Source organism: Chrysochloris asiatica, unplaced genomic scaffold (genome assembly GCF_000296735.1).
Source record: "Chrysochloris asiatica unplaced genomic scaffold, ChrAsi1.0 scaffold00084, whole genome shotgun sequence".
Classification (NCBI taxonomy): domain Eukaryota; kingdom Metazoa; phylum Chordata; class Mammalia; order Afrosoricida; family Chrysochloridae; genus Chrysochloris; species Chrysochloris asiatica.
In genome coordinates, this window is record NW_006408602.1 from 3799789 (window position 1) to 3817747 (window position 17959).

Here is a 17959-nt window from a genome sequence, read left to right on the forward strand (position 1 = left end):
AAGTTGTATAATCTGCATATCACAGGTTGTTAATGAATCTTCCTTCAATCTTTATGCCACATTTTTCTTCATATAACCCAGCTTCTCAGATTATATGCTCAACATACAGGTTGAATAAGTATGGTGAAAGAATACAACCTTGTCACATACCTTTCTTAATTTTAAACCATTCAGTGTTCCCATATTGTGTTTGAACAATTGCCTCTTGGTCTAGGTACAGATTACTCATGAGCACAATTAAGTGTTTCGGAATACTCATACCTCGCAACGTTGTCCATAGCTTGTCATGATCCACACAATCGAAAGCCTTTGAGTAGTCAATAAAGCACAGGTAAACATCTTTTCTGATACTGTGTGCTTTCAGCCAAGATCTATTGGACATCAGCAATGATATCCCTTGTTCCACGGTCTCTTCTGAATCTGGCTTGAATCTCTGGAAGTTCTCTTTCAATGTATGCTTGTATACTTTTAGTAAAACTTTACTCACATAGGATATCAAAGATACCGTCCGATGGTTTCTGCATTCCGTTGGGTCACCTCTCTTTGGAATGGGCACAAATAATGGATCTCTTCCAATCAGTTGGCCAGATAGTTGTCTTCCAAATTTCTTGACATTTGGATGAGTGAGTGCCTCCTGTGCCACCTCACTTTCTTGAAAGATTTCAATTTTTATTCCATCAATTCCTGGTTCCTTGTTCTTTGCCAGTTTCTTCAATACACTTTGTACTTCTTCCTTCATTATTATTGGCTCTTGATCATATGCTACCTCTTGAAGTGGTTGAACATCAACCATTTCCTTTTGGTACAGTGACTCTGCATATTCCTTCCATCTTCTTTGATGCTTTCTGCATCATTTAATAATTTTAATCCATAAAGTTAATATTCCTTTATTGTCCTCAGTTGCTTGCTGTCAGTTTTTTTCTAAAATCATCTTTTTTAATCTTGTATTGGTGTTAGTTTGGATGTCAATTTTGGGAAAGATTACATTGTAATGTCATTTTAGAAAGTACTCACAATGAAGTTCCATTTCATGGGAAGGAAAAAGATGTGTGTAAAATCAGAGAATGAAGCCTTGCATGTTTTCATGGAGGAGCGGAATATAGTACCCTCTGTGTGCCCATGGATTATCTCAACAGTTGTCCATTACGTGCTTATTTTATTGCCTATGAAGCCTGGTATGAGAAGTGTATTTTTGAGGAATGAGAAGCTAAATCCAGAGAAAATCAAGTGTAGACAGTTCTTAAGCAACATATCTGACTCCATTTACGTTTTCATAGTTAGTGCTCTTTTGACTCAGTCTAGAAACACTTTAGGAGCATTGGTGGTGATGTAGGATAATCACTGGATTGCTAACAATAAGGTCGACAAATCAAACCCACCAGCTACTCCTTGGGAGAGACATGAAGGTTTCTGCTCCAGTAAAGATTTACATCTCAAACCTGTACAGGGTCTCTAGGAATCCAACTGACTTGATGGCACACAACAACAGTAGAACCACTTTATTCAATGAGTATAGCTTGGAGTTTTACTTGGAAAATGCATGTTTTGTTCAGAGAATGTGAGCAAGATAAATAACATTGCTATAACTAATCAGTCGCTGTGAGTCAAAGCCAGTATTTATTGTGCAATACTTCAGAAAGTGGCAAGCATCTCATTGTAGGACATTTTAGTTCCATAGTCTAAGGTCTAACTGTGTCTTCTGCCTTCATCTTCCTTTATGAAATTTGAGTAATGATTTTGTACAGCTACCATTGTTCTGTTGTTGTTATGTTGTCAACTTAGCAACCCTGTGTAGGGTTTCCGAAGAGTGGCTAGTTGGGTTAAACTGTCAGTCTTGCAGTTAGCAGTCCAATGCTTATCCTAAAGCACCACTAATTGCAAGACCAGCAGTTCAAATTTAGCAGTCACTCCATGGGAGACAAATAAGGCTCTCTGCTCCCATAAAGATTTTCAGCCTCACAAATCCTATACAGGGTTATTATGAGACTCCATGGCCTACCACCACCACCACCATGTGTGTTTGCATGTATAGTTTTAGTGTGAACATATTGGATGTCATATACACAGTTTTATATCTTTTGCTTTTTTCCTTTAGTCAAAATTCCAGGAAATCTTTCAGATCAGCAAAAAAAAAAAAAAGATGTTTCTTGCTTTTGAATAACTGCCTTATATGCCGCAATGTGGTTATTACCATAATTCATTTTCCCAGTTCCATATTGATGGATAGGTTTGTTGTTTCCAGTTATTTTTTATTGTTAACAGTTCTGCAATGAACATTCTTACAGTTTCAGCCATATCTATTGGGAACATTCTTAGAAGTGCAATTTATACATCACATAGTCCATTCATTTAAAATTGTGGTGGCTGCTTTTAAATTGTCCACAGGGAGATTGTTTCAATTTACACGTCCTTGAACAATCACTTTCTCTTGCATAAGTTTGCTAGCACTGGGCAGCATCAAACTTTTTAACAGGAACAAAATTAGGTGTCTCATTATTATTTTGAGTGATACATCTTTAGTTATGAATAAAGCTGAGCATTTTTCTTATGTGTATTAACCATTTGTAATTCTTTTTTTATAGATTTTTCTTATTAGTGTTCTACCTGTTATTAAATTGATTGAATTCCTATCACATATGCTACTGACATTTTCCTAGCTACCCTTTGATTTTTATCTTTTTATTTTTAGGTATTTTTTCCATGTAGAAACTTTTATCTATACATTTATGGTCTCTAGCTTGTATGTCTTATTTACAGCCTACACCTACTTCACTTGTGATTTATTCCATTACTTTTTATTTTTTATATTTAAATCTTTGATCTTTCTGGAACTTCTTTCAGATAGTAGTGGGCTCATCATCTCTTCCTGAATAATCCCTGTTTGTTTGTTTGTTTTGTTTTGGGTTTTGTTGTTGTTGATTTAAAATAACAAGCAGAATTGTCATGTTTACCTGCGTCTCAATTCATGGACTTTCATTTCTCATTCTTTGTATCTTGCTCTTTTTTCTCCTGGTATCAAACTGTTATACTTACTCTGTTTTTATGATGGTTTTAATATTTAGAAGGGATAAAATAAAACCAAGCCCACTGCCATTGAGGTGATTCTGACTCATAATCATCCTATACAGGACTTCAAAACTATAAATCTTTGCGGGAGCAAGAAACCTCATCTTTCTCTCTCAGAATGGCTGGTAGGCTTGAACCATCCATTCCACGGTTTTTAAAATGGAATACATAGAATTATACACAGTACTCGTTTCTGATTTTTTTAATTGATGTATGTATCTGGCCATTTTTCTTATTACTAATTTTGCGTTGATGTGCTTGTACTCCTATGCTTTTTTACAGCTCGTTATCTCCTTTAACTTAAAAGGCTAAGTAGTAAAATTTTAAACTTGGCAGCCTATGATCTGTAACATCTACTAAAAGGCAACCATATACAGTATATAAACAGATGAAAAACTGTGTTCCAATAGAACTTTGTCAGAAAAGGCCGTTATTTCAAAATTTTCCAACTACTGCTCTAGCCAGTACGTGACATTTTTTCCCACTTAAAATAAGTCTGTAGGTTTATTTATCTGTTTCACAATTTTTAAATTATCAGATTCCATTGTAACTTCATTAGTACTTTATTTCCTTGGGCTATTATATTTTTGTTTTGTTAACTTTGACCTTCTAGTTCACTTATCTATCAGATTATTATTTTATCATTACAAAAGTATTTCAGCTTGGACATTTTCTCAGAGTACAACTTTACTCTGTACTTAAAGTTTGATATGTATTTACTAGTTTTTTTGACTTAGGCAATTTTAGTTTCCCCTTTGGTTCATAGTGTTGAAGTCCAAGATAAGACAGATAAATATATAAAATTCTGTGTGTGCGTTTGTTGATTCACACTTACTATTTTATTCCGATTTTATTATTTTTTTTATGCCTGGTGCAAGATACATATTTAACTGGTCTCCCACTTGTCACTTCTGTTCAAAAACCTTCAGTGGCTTCCCATTTTGCTCATAGTAAAAGCAAAGTTTTTATGATCAGTATCTTCGAACTGATCATGCTCAAAATGAAATCCACTTTCCACCTTTCTTATGCCTAGCCTTAAGTCATAAGCATTAGCTCTTTCCCTCTTTTTCACTCTATCAAATAATCAGTGCACTCCTGGTAGTCTTGAGCAGTACTTCTTCCTTCCCTTCCTGCTCTGCTTACCCCCAATTCCAGGCAGTCACCTAGACTTGGTCACCTTACACCTTGACTCCACGTGATTACTTTCCCTGCCTCTATCTTTCACCTGAATTATTATAATAATGCCATACCAGCTCACTCTGCCTCTGGCCTTAGCCCACCTCTCTAAACAATAAATCTGATATGGGTTAATAAGTTTAATGGGCTCCCTTTTTACCTAAATTGGAACCATGCAAACTTTTTGAAGCCCTCTTGCATAAAAACCCTGACCCCAGTCCTCCTTGCCAACCTAATTTCCTTCCATTTGCCCCACATCTCTTGAATGGAATGCCCTCCAGACACACTGTACTCTTTTACAGTATTTGTTGATCTGCTGCCCAGAATAATTTCCCCTTTATGGTAATATATTACTTGTCTTTCAAGATGCACATTTTACATATGCTGTAAAGGTTTCTTTGATAAAACTATCTGATTATTGACTCATTCATGCAGGAAATGTGTAGAAAGCACTCTGCTATGTACTAGCAATACAAACACATGTAAACTGTAATGCCACTCTGCCCTTACACTCATTTTTAGCTTTGCACACGTGGCTCTATATTGAATGCATATTGTATAGAATTCATTTTTGTATGTGCCTGTCTTCCTCACTAGTCTGCAGATCTTATTTTAAGATCTTAAATTTCTTATATTTCTGGGATCTGCATGATAGAGCCAAACCCCGGTTCTGACTCATAGTGATCCTAGATAGGGTTTTTAAGGCTGTAAATCTTTGTGGGAGTGGACAGCCTCACCTTTCTCCCGTAGAATGGCTGGTTTGAAAAGCTGACCTTTCTGTTAGCAATGACATTGCCTGACCTGCAGCACTATCAGGGCCCCTTGTGGTGGTGTTCCTTATTTAAGTAACTTTCTGTTTGCTTCTTTATAGTACTTTTTTTCCTTCTGTTAATCACGCTTATGCTTTGTAATTTGGAATGTAAATGATTTATTATAATAATGAATATGAGGTTAATTAGCACTAAATAGTCTCACCAGCTCAAATTATACAGCTGTATTGTGTACACACTGCCAGTATTTTTCTTTAAGGACCTGTGAAGCTTAAACTTTAGTGTGCATCCGAATAACCTAAGGAGCTGATTAGACCTATACATCCAAACATGTGAAAAAGATCATTAGCATCATTAACCAAAAGAATGAGTTTAAAACAACAATCAAATGTACCATGGAGATGGCCCCAACTCCTAGTGGCCCTGTGTGTAGGATTTATGAGGCTGTATAAGTCTTTATAGGACCAGAAAGCCTCATATTTCTCCTGTGCAGTGACTGGAAGATAGCCCAACTCATAACTCATTAGGCTGAGAGGATTCCTAATACACCTAATAGAACAGCTATAGTAGAAAAAATGACAACAGCAAGGAAGGGCAAACAAGCATGAAAAGCACTAGAACCCATCCATTCCTGATGGGAGTGCAAAGTGTTGCAGCCACTCTGGAAAGAGGTTTGACAGTTTTTATAAAGTTACATAGATGTTTAATATATGATCCAGCAGTCTCACTCTTAGTATCTACTCTAGAGGAATGAAAACTTATATTCCCACAAAATACTGTACATGTGCGTTTATAGAGGCTCTTTTCATAATTGCCCAAAACTGACAACTATCCAGTGTCTTTTAGTGGCTGAATGATAAACTATAATATAGTCATCCAGACCATGAAATATAATGCAGCAACAAAAAGGAATGCACTATTTATACACTGTATACAACTTGGATGGGAAGCACAGTGACTCTGTAGAATAAACACTGGACTGCAAACCATAAGTGTTGCACTTCAAGCCTGCCAGAGAGAAAGATGAAGCTTTCTGCTCCTGCAAAGATTTACAACATCACAAACCCTATATAGGGTCGGAATTGACTCAACAAAACTTAGCAACAACAACGAAACTTGCGTGAATCTCAAAGATGTTACACTGAGTAAAAGAAGTCCCCAAAGTGTAAATACTGTCTGATTTAACTTATGTAACATTCTTGTAGGGATGAAAAACAGTGCAGTTGTTTTTCAGAGTTGTGGTTAAGGAGAGTGAGAGTTTTTGGAGACAAAGGATATGTTCTCTATTATCATTGTGGTGATGGTTACACAATTGTATACATGTTCCAGTTAACAGAAGGATACACCAACAGGGAGGGAAACAGTCAATTTTATTCTAAATTAAAAAAAAAAAAATCCTATTTTACAATGTACACATTTCTGGGCCTCATCCCCAGGAATTTTAGTTCATTTGTACAGTGAACTAAGCCAGCCTATAAGTGACCCACTCAGGTTGAAAGATGGTGAGGAGGAAAAAAAAATCTAGATTTAAAAAAAAAGATTATTGTCTCTTCAAATATTTTAATGAGTTAATAAAAATAAAAAACAATGCAAAGGATATATGAGCAGCAGTAGAATCAAAAATGGTGTGGCCCTTGGAGCCTCCTAGCCCCTCACAGAGACAAAAGGGAGCCAGTAAGCTGATGGTCACTGCAGCTGTGTGATCTGAGTCAGCGTGGGACGTGCTGTCAGCTCTCCAGGATCTACTTGCTACTTGATAGAAAATTCTTCACCCTTGCTACATATTTCCTGTTGTCTACTTCTTACTGTGGCATTGACTAGCAGGGCTAAGTCTTACCTCAACTGGCATTGATTAATCTACATTTATAGCAGGCACACCAGGAAAATCTAGTGTAGGCGGTCCATGGACAACAGGCTTCACCTGGACCAACCAGCAGTCCAGCAATATGATTTTTACAGAGTATTTCCTCCAAACAAGCGTTTTAAATTCTCTCTGCTGATACGGAGTCTCCACTCTTTAATGTTAGAGAAGAAATGAAGTAGGTGAGATATTTCTCTTCCAACTCTTGCCCCTGAAGGAGTTCCATTGTATTTTGGCAAACACTCTTCAAGGACTCTACCCCAAAGTCATTCCCTAAATTCTCTCTGTTTATGTGAGGCACTCATAAAATAGATTATAACATGTGATCTTATATTAAACACATGATGAAAGTAGTGAGACATAACAACAACAAAAAGGAATTTTATCTTAAATTAAGGAAGCTTAAAGAAACTTTATAACATGATGAGAGATCCCAGCATCCCAGCAACCTTCAGTAAAAATTGAGCTTTATCCTCTTGTCCCTTATAAGAACTACAGCAAGTACCTGACATAGCTTTGTGTTTGTTGAATATAATGATTTCATTAGTGTGTTGCATACTTTTCATATGCATGTGTCTGACTGTATCTTATGAAGCACTTGTGAAGTTTGTTGTTGTTGTGTGCCATCAGCTTATTTCTGACTCACAGCTACCCTGTATGGGGTTTCCAAGAGGGGCTGGTGGATTTGAATTGCCAATCTTTTACTGACCAATCCACTCTTTACAGTGCCACAACAGGGCTCATTAAAGTGATAAAATGATCCTGATGATAGGATGAAAAAGCTGCTTTCAGAGATTGACAGTAAAAATATCTCCTGCCTGCAAAGATAAAAGCTGAGAGACAATATGACTCAGTATATTTTATCATAAGGAGCTCTAGTAGCATAGTCATTTATAAGTCATTTATAACTTGGGCTGCTAGCTGTAAGGTCAGCAGTTCGAATCTTCCAGCTGCTCCACACGAGAAAGATGAGGCTCTCTGCTCTTGTAAAGACTTATAGCCTCCGAAACCCTATACTGGGCCATTATGAGTCTAAACAGACACCACAATTTATAACCACCACATTTAATCATAAAGTATGTATAAAGAATGTAAAGTTATTTCTAACAGACCAGCCACATTGCACAAAAACTGGATAAGGATATTATTTGTTCAACATTTGAAACTTGAAGAAATTAGTCTTTCTCTTACGTATGTTTGCATTTTGCTTTGGACACTTAAGACTCAAAATATATGAGTTGCTATTTACCGGTACGGCCACTAGATGGTGTGCTTTGTTAATGTGTATAACTTTCCATTTTATAAATGAAGCAGATTTCATGGAGTGCTATTTTCTTAGATCAACTTTCATTATTATTATTAACTTAATGTTAAGTGCTGTCTAGTCAATTCCGACTTACAGCAACCCTGTATAGGGTTTCCAAGGAGCAGGTGGTGGGTTTGAACTGACAAGCTGTCAGCAGTTTAGTGCTTATCCTACAGTCATGCTTTATTGTTGTTAAATGCCATCGAATCATTACTGGCTCATAGTGACCTTATGCCCAATATAATGCAACACTGCTCTATCCCGCACCAATTTTACAATCATTGCTAAACTTGAGTCCATTGCTGCTGCCAGTCTGCCTTGTTGGGGTCTTCCTCTTTTTTGCTGGTCTACCTCTTTGTCCTTCACCAGTGACTGGTCCCTCCTGATAATATGTCCAAAGTATGAAAGACAAAGTCTGGCCATCCTGGCTGCTAAGGAGCATTCTGGCTGTACTTCTTCCAACACAGATTTGTTTGTTCTTTTGGCAATTCGTAGACTTTTAATGTTCTCCTTCAACACTATAACTCAAATGCATCAATTCTATAGTCTTACTTATTTGCTGTCCAATTTTAACATGCATAGGAAGCTATTGAAAATACAGTGCCATGCTAGGATTCCAATTATTAACTTCTTTTACTAAGTGCCATCGAGTTGGTTCCAACTCATAGTGACTCTATATGGGGCTTCCAAGGAACAGCTGGTGGGTTTGAACCATCCACCTTGCGGTTAGCAGTCTTGTTTTATTGTTAGATGCCATCGAGTTGGTACTGACTCATAGTGACCTTATGCACAGCAGAACGAAACACTATCCGAGCCTGGGCCAACCTCACTATAGTTGCCACGCTTGAGCCCATTGATGCTGCCACTGCATTCAGAAACATGCAAAAAGTATATTGATATATGTATATGTGAATACATACAAATTAGAATATATGATCTTTACCTAAATACATTATTAAAGTAGTAGTAGTAATTGTTGCTGTTGTTAAGTGCCATAGAGTGGATTCCAACTCATAGTGACCCTGTACAGGGTTTCCAAGGAACAATTGGTGGGTTTGAACTGTTGACTTTGTGGTTTGCAGTCCAGTGCTGGTCCTCCAGCCCCACACCAGGAGTCCTGATGAAAGTAGTCAGACACCAAAAAGTAAAGGAAGTTAGTCTTAGACTGAGCTAGCACAAAGAAGCTGATCTATATGAATTAGGAAGGAAGGGCATTTTAAGTAGAAGGATCTGTCAGGACATGATGACATAAGGAGAATGAAATATGGTTTGGTTGATGCCCTATTGAAAAGTGACAAGACATATTTCAGAACATTCCAAAGAAAAGTTTCATATTAATGACTGATCTTAAAGTATCCACCTTTCTCTTGGCATCCAAATCTTACTCAGTTTTTCTTCTCAGTGTGTACCCTATAGCTGACTTTCTGCATGCCCTTGCTTCCTTCTGTGAAGATTCATCATCATAACACTATCATCACTGCCTTGCCTATTCCGTCATCTCCCTTACCCCTTTCTACTTTGGTCATACTCTCCTGACAAAAATCCACCAGGTTCAGTACACCTGTACCTAACAGCAGAATAATAATAAAGCATACTACCATGCTGAATGTTGTTAAGTGCTGTTGAATCGATTGGGACTCATAGTGACCGCCTTTAGGGTTTTCAAGGAGTGGCTGGTGAGTTGTGAACCCCCATCTTGCCGTCCAAACTGACCTTGCGGTCCAGTGCATTATCCTACAGCACCACACCAGGACTCCATGCAAAATAATCTTACTTTAATTTTTAATCACAACCTGTGAGTTTACGTAAGGAGTGTGTGTGTGTGTGTGTGTGTGTGTGTGTGATGGGTGGATGGATTGGGGGGGGGTCAGGGGAGTGACGAGGGTGGTATGGAAAAGACTCTACTAAACTTGACAGTTTATAGGTAAAGGAGGTAAGGGCACAAACTATGTGGATATGGCATAACCATGTGCACAATCTCCCAGGATGTGAGTCTGGAACAGAAACTGTAAAGACCCTGAGAGGGTGTTAAGTGCTGTCTAGTTGGTAAAGAAACTTAAAGAAAAAGCAGAGCATTTGTGGCTCACGTGGGTATGTGAGTTTAAGGGCTGAGATTGATTTGTGTAGGGTTTTACATTATAAGGACTCTGACATTTACTTTGAATCAATTTGTAGCCACTGAAATATGTGTTTATTTTTAATAGAGTAATTTTGGAGCTCTGGTAGCATAGTGGTTATGAATCAGGCTATGAACTTTAAGGTCAGCAATTCGAGACTACCAGCTGTTGTGTGAGAGAAAGATAGGCTTTCTGCTACTGTAAAGATTTACAGCTTCAGAAACCCTGTACAGGGTCACTATGAGTCAGAACCAACTCCATGGCACATAACCATCACCAATTTTGGAAGAATAGGGGAGAGCTTACATTGATTGCTTATAAGAAGGAGACACTTGGGTGAAAGAGAAACTTGCTTTTCACTTTATCCCTTTTGAATTTTGTGTCATGTTCAAGTAATATATTTTTAAGATAGATAAAATAATAAATTTAAAATAATTCTGTGTCAAGCATAACAGATTTAGCAGTACCTTGTTTTTGTTGTTAAATGCTGTGGAGTCATTTCCAACTCATAGTGAACAATATTGTATAGCGTTTCTGAGGAGCAGCTGGTGGGTTTGAACAGCTGACCTTTTGGTTAGCCATTCCAGTGCTTATCCTGTAGCACACAGCAGGGCATCAGTAATACTCATACGATGCTTAAAAATAACTTTATGTTATTTCAATAGATAATGCATTGAACAGCAGTATTAAGTAACAATTGATTTTAATGCTAAATAACAATTGCTGTTTTATGTTTTATTAATATCTACTCTAGGTACAAAAGTCAAGAAATAAGCAAGTAAGAGAATTATTCCCGGATGGTTTTAGTATTCATCATGCAGGAATGCTTCGGCAGGACAGAAATTTGGTTGAACATTTGTTTTCTAACGGGCATATCAAAGTTCTAGTGTGTACAGCTACTTTAGCCTGGGGTGTCAATCTTCCTGCTCATGCTGTTATCATTAAGGTAAGCGCTTCCCTGCCTTTGCACATGGATTTGTGTGAGTCTTTAAACAAAGCTGTGGATTGACTTCGTTAGAAAAATATTGTGATTTGGCTGTTTCGTTGATTTTGAATATATTATAGAAAGTCAGAATTATTTTCTTCAATAAGAATCTAGTTTGTATCGGGAACATTTAACTGCATTACAGATGATGAAAGGATTAGTTAGAGTACACTTTTGAGATCTTGCCTTATTTGTCTAATTTCAGTATTTGACTCATCAGGATTATATTTGTGTGTGTTTATGTTAATTTTTATTAACTTTTCCTCATCTAGGGAACACAGATATATGCTGCAAAAAGAGGCTCCTTTGTTGACCTTGGAATTTTAGATGTCATGCAGATATTTGGTCGAGCTGGAAGACCACAATTTGACAAATTTGGGGAAGGAATCATCATAACAACACATGATAAACTCAGCCATTACCTCACTTTGCTCACTCAACAAAACCCAATCGAGAGTCAATTTCTAGAAAGTCTTGCAGATAACCTAAATGCAGAGGTAAGACCTAACATGAAAAGGTTGGAATAGAATTATTAACTAAGCAAGAGTGACCAAATAAAATAAGGGTTGAGTTCATTGCTGTTTTGTAGTATTTAGCAATATGGCTTATTCAATATAGACATAAAACAAAACAGGATGAATAGTGATATTAATGCAAAAAAGCATAGAATATAGATGATAACTGATAAGAGACTATGAGGTCTTGTTTATCGACCAGAATTCTAACCAAAGATATACAAAGAAGGGTACCAGAAATAGTAATAACAATAGTTAGCATTTGCATTGTACTTTTTATAAGCTTTTAAAAATGAAATGTATTTTGAAGTTTTTAATAAGATTTATAAAGCTCTTTCATTTTTATTAGGTCATTTGATTAACTTTGCTATATAAAGTGTGATTGTTTAAATTGAGGTGTAGAGTTGACCATTTATTTCATGTATATGTATTGGAGTTTTTGCATTTTATGTTAACATTTAAATTCCAGACTCTTGAAGCCTGCTTAACTATTAAAGCCTTAATTGGTAATGAGGATAAATACTATTTAAAAAATAAGTGTCAAAAATTCAAGTGAAGTATCACTGTTTTAATGATGAAAAAAACAATTCATTGTGATCTAGTTGAAAGTTAACAGCAGACTGATTTTCCATTCAAAAGCTCATACACATACTGTTTTGTGACAGTGATTTCACTCCCCACAAACCACAGCACTATTCCCACTTCTATATAAATAGTATTTCTCTTCGTTCTTATTTTTAGCCCTTTCTGCCTTCTGAGCTTTATCCCTGGGTGAATGCTGTCCTTTTGCTCTCGGGCAATTAATTGATAGTTCTCATGAGTGTGTGCCTTCCTGGTGTCATTGTTCACCACATAGGCCAGCCTTTCTGTCATTTGTCTGAAAGTTAAGCCATGAGGGTGAGTTGAGCTCTGGACTTGCAGAGTGCCTAAGGGCCGTAGCCTTGAGGTTCTACCAGTCTCTGTCAGACCAGGAAGCCTGGCCTATTTTATGATTTTGAGTTTTCATACACATTTTTCTCCCTCTCTGTCTAGAGCCTACTCTTGCTACCCCTTTGAGAGTGGTTAGCAGTGGTAGCCAGGCACCATCTAGCTCTTGTCTCACGGTTGTGGAAGCTGGGGTTCACGTAGTTCACGTTGCGTTTTGAACTCTTAATGACATTTTAATTACTACTCTGGCACACAACCTTTTTCTACTTAGTATCCTTTCTTACCTTTATAGTTACCTCAAATGATATTTTATTGTGGTAAATATGTTAAATAAAAAAACCTTTAACATTTCAACATTCGTCACATGTACAGTGCTATGACATTAACTGTTCATCATATTGAGTATGAACTAAAAGGAATCCATTCAAACATTATTTATCATATACAAGTCTTAATTCATGTACTTCTTAAGCAACTTGTAGAAGTTTCACATACATTCTGAAATGGCATTTATTATTTAGAAGTCTTTCTGGAGGGTAAAAAAAATCACACTTTATGCAGTCCCCTCTGTTAAAGAACATGTAATCTACAACACAAGGAGAGAAAAATGGCCCAAAATATGGTGGGCTGTTAGGAAGAAAGTGAGAAATTCTGTAGAAGGCACCCAGTAAAGGACAGCCAGAATTCAGAAGAAGGAGAAAATACTTTGGCAGCCGGCTATTAGGAAAGGCTTCACTCATGTAAGGGGTAAAATTTGATCTAGGTTCTATAGGATAGAAGTTTGGGACATCAGATTGGGAGTTCAAAAAAAGGCATGAGATATGGTAGATTCTATTAGCAATATTACAAGAAATTTTAAAAGACTGGAAATTTTTTAATCCAAAGAAAATATAGTTCAGTCTCAGTCCTCATTGCCTACTCTTATTGCATAGTTTAAATAATTAGCTCTTGGCATTCCTCAAACAAATTAAATGCAGAACTCCCATGTTTGTTGTTAGGTGCCGTTGAGTCAGTTCTGACTTATAGTGACCCTGTGTACAACAGAACAAAACCCCATTGGGTCCTGCGCCCTCCTCAGACTTGTTACTGTGTTTGAGTCCATTGTTGCAGTCACTCTGGCAGTCCATCTCCTTTAGGGCATTGCCCATGTTCACTGACCCTCTCTCATATAATTCAGCAGTTCCACTTTTAGGTATATACCTGAAAGAATTGAAAACAGGACTCAAGCAGACACTTTTCTACCAGTGTGCATAGAAGTGTTAGTCACAATAGTCAATAGGTGGAAACAACCCAATTTCCACCAACAAATAAGTGGATAAACAAATGTGGTATATACCATAGAATGGAATATTATATGACCTTAAAAAGGAATGAGTATTATTCATTCTTTAAAAGCATATCTGATAGTATGGATAAATTTGAAAACATTATAAGTGAAACAACCCAGGCACATAGGGACAAATATTATATGATCCCACTGATGTGCAATATATGGAATAGGCAAATATACAGAGACAGAAAGTAGATTAGAAGTCAGGGAAAATGGAGCATTATTACTTAATGGGTACCAAGTTCATGTTTGAGGTGATTTACGAAAGGAAAAAGACAGTGGTAATTATTATACAATATTGCAAATGTAAGTAATATTACTAAATTGTACATTTAACAGTGGTTAAAATGGCAATTTTAATGTTACATATACCTTATCACAATTTGAAAAATAATTCGGCTTTTGGGTCTGGATAGAGTAAAATTGACTTTGCTTTACAATTATAACAGCGGTAATGGGCTGAGGCGCTGACATGCCAGAGAGTATGCTAAGTACTTCATTTATCTTTTCTCATTCTCTCAGTATTCCTGCTGAGTAGGTGTTGGGATCCTTCGAGAGACAGACAACTTACCCAAGGGCACTGTGCTGTTTCCTTTTAGCTCTTCAGTCTCAGTCTGCTTGCTCAAACTGTTATTTCAGTCATCATTGCCTAATCTTATTTCAGAACTTTATGCAATATAGCACTTAAACTCGGGACTATTTTTTTCCAAACCTAGTCTTTTCATTATAGCCTCGGTTTCTGTTACTTTCTATAAAATGGACTGAAGGTGAATACATTTTTCTACAGTAATACTTAGTGTTTTCCTTTATCTAATTCTAAGACCAAATGAGTTTCCAAAATGGTAGCAATAATTTTTCTGACTTAACAGTTTAAAAAAGAAGGTTTTTATATGCAGTGTTTCTAGAAAAGTATATCAAGGAAGACTTGACGTAGAATTAATATCTTTGACAGCTTTTTATTATTATAATTTTTATTGTGTATTGAGTGGAAGTCTACAGAGCAGATCATCAGATTTCATTCAATAAATCATACTCTTTGTTTCATCTAAATGATTGCAGTCCCCTCATTGTAGCATCACTTATCCTGCTTCCTTATGTGCTTGGTTTTATTCATCTTTCCCAACGCTTCTGAATTTTGTTGTTGGGTAAATGCTGCTCTTCGATCTCAAATAGTTGACCATTCTACGGTGTGCATGCCTCACTAGGACTGTTGTCTCCGTATAGACCTGTCTAGACTTGAAGAGTGGCCAAGGGCTTTGTTCTACCATTTGACTAGTAGATCTGGTGTCTTTTTTTTTTTAATGATTTTGAGTTTTATTCTACATTTTCCCCGACTCTATCCAGGACCTTCTAGTATCCTTTGAGAGCAGTTGATTTTGGAAGCCTGGCACTGTCTAGTCCTTTTGGTCTTGGGATCTTTGAGATTGATGTTCATGTGGTCCATTGGACTGTTTCTAAGTGGCTTGAATTTTTGTTTCATTTCTCCAGACAGGGAGAGACCAAAGACCTTAGCTTTAAGATCCTAGTCACTATTCACCAAAGTAGGATGTGTAGAACATTGTCTTCATGGACTGTTTATGCCAGTTGAACCTGGTGTGTCCCCCAAGACTATGGTCTTTGACAGCTTTTTGTAAGTGGGAGAGTAAACATAAAGTGGTACTATTATTACACAGAAGATACAAAGCAAGTAAAATGTGGCCTGGGAACACTCTTTTCTTGGGGACTATAAAATATCCTTAGTGAAACTCTTTGATCAAGCTCTGAGAAATATATATATATAGAGAGAGAGAGAGAGGGAGAGAGAGTTAAGTGCTGTTGAGTTGGTTCTGACCCTTAGCGACCCTGAACAGGGTTTCCAAGGCTGTAATCTTTACGGGAGCAGAAAGCCTCATCTTTCTCCCACGGAGCAGCTGGTAGTTTCAAACTGCTGCTCTTGCCGTTCGCAGCCCGATTCATAACCACTACACTACCAGAGCTCGCATGCGCTCATGCGCTCTCTCTCTCAATCTCTCTCTCTCTCTCTCTCTCTCTCTCTCTCTCTCTCTCTCTCTCTATATATATATATATATATATATATATATATATATATATATACATACATACATACATACATATATATACATACATACATATATATATATATATACATACACACACATGCATATAAGAAAAGATCATGGCCCATAGGTTTATCTCATTAAGAACTTATGAGGTATGGCATTTTCAGAAATTTTAAATGACTAAGTCTGATTCCTTTTAGTATCATAAATCATATCCAATAATGAAGCATACACTTTGAAATTTTTAGCTAATACTGTGAAGTATAGCCATTACTAACGTTTCTTACTCATATTTTGACCTAATGGGATAGTTTCCTTTAAAAGTGAATATTCTTATTAAGGAAATAAACTCCTATAAATTATAGTTGAACATGTAATTAAATTTGGTAATTTATGGAAATCAAGTATGAAATTAATATATAAAATGAAAATATAATGGGTTTTTAAGACTTTAGATTCCCCAGTTCTTTGTAGATTGGCATTGATTGGTCTATGGGTTATCTTAGGTTAGAAGTTTTTCCTCTGTTACTGTTTTTGGTAGTGTGAATATCAGTTCTGATCATTAATTTAGAAGAACCAGAGATAGGAATATGTTGTCATCAACTTGGTTCTGACCCATTAGTGACCCTGTTTCCAAGGAGCAGCTGGTGAGCTTGAACCACTGACCTTGCAGTTCAAACTGACCTTGCAGTACAGTGCTTTAGCACAAATATAAAGCATTAATTATATGGCAAACATTTTGTAAGACCTTGTAATGTTAATGTTGAAAGACACTGGTTCTATCCCTATTTAAAAAAAAAAGAAAAAAATTGCCATTGAAATGATTCTGATTCATCATGACCTGGTGTTCAGTAGAACTTCATTCCACATTCCGTAGAGTTTTCAATTACTGTGATTTTTTTTTTTTTTTTAATCTTTTACTGTGAATTGAGAGAAGAAGGTTTACAGGGCAGATTTAAAATTTTCCATTCAGTTAATCATTGAAATGTTTACAGTCCCTTCCATGCACCAGCAGCTAGAAGTATTTACCCTATATTACCCCGTATTTGTTTTTTTTGTTGTTGTTGTATACATACCACATTGAGAATACGTATTCGTTTAAATGTCCAAAGGGCCCATTTTGAAAGCCAACCTCTTGCCCTGTTTTCAGGCACACTGTTTTCCCTGTCCATGGGCCCATAGTCCTCTGCTATTCTGTCTCTCTATGCCATCACCTCTGCCACCATCTCTGGTATCTCTGCTTTGCTGGTTAGGATCCCTCGCTATTCTCATGCTTTTCCCTCTTGATGGTTCTAGGGTCCTTTGTTCCTGAAATGACAGAGTAACTGCTCCCCCTTTTAGTTACACCTCTTCTACATTTATAATTGTGACAATCGACATTAGTTCTAATAACATTTACTCACAATTTAATCATAAAATCTTACCCCATCGTTACCAGACACATCTGGACAAGAGGAAAGCTATACAGTGGGGATTCTATCTTACTCCTGTTGTTCTGATCCTAAGCACTCTCATGAAAACTTATAAGCCAGTGACTTTATGCCTTTATAGGCACCCCCCCCCCCAGTTTTGATAGTTGAAGTCTATGTTGCCCATCCCTATCAACCCAGTGTACTGAGGAGGCAAGCTTGTTCCTTGAAATGAAGAAGTCTGCCCTTTTGATTGGAATTTTCAGCAACTTCATCTGTAAGCAAAGGTTCAGTTCATCAAACTGTAGCAATTTACACTTGTTTCCTGTATCAAACTTCTTTATCTTCATCTGATCGAGTTCTGGTCAGCAAGCCATCCAAATTAGGTAAAATGGGTGCTATCTTGCACGACTCCCCCCACTTCAGACCAACTGGCC

At 36.9% G+C, this 17959-nt stretch overlaps 1 protein-coding gene across 1 annotated transcript in view; it reads left to right on the forward strand.

Moving 5' to 3' along the window:
• The window catches only part of ASCC3 (activating signal cointegrator 1 complex subunit 3), a 476917-nt gene that overhangs the window by 239891 nt on the left and 219067 nt on the right, over positions 1 to 17959 (forward strand). Inside the window, exons 14-15 of the mRNA XM_006865855.1 lie at positions 11051 to 11242; positions 11554 to 11778. Of these exons, the coding sequence (XP_006865917.1) occupies positions 11051 to 11242; positions 11554 to 11778 (417 nt within the window). The remainder of the gene's footprint in view (positions 1 to 11050; positions 11243 to 11553; positions 11779 to 17959) is intronic.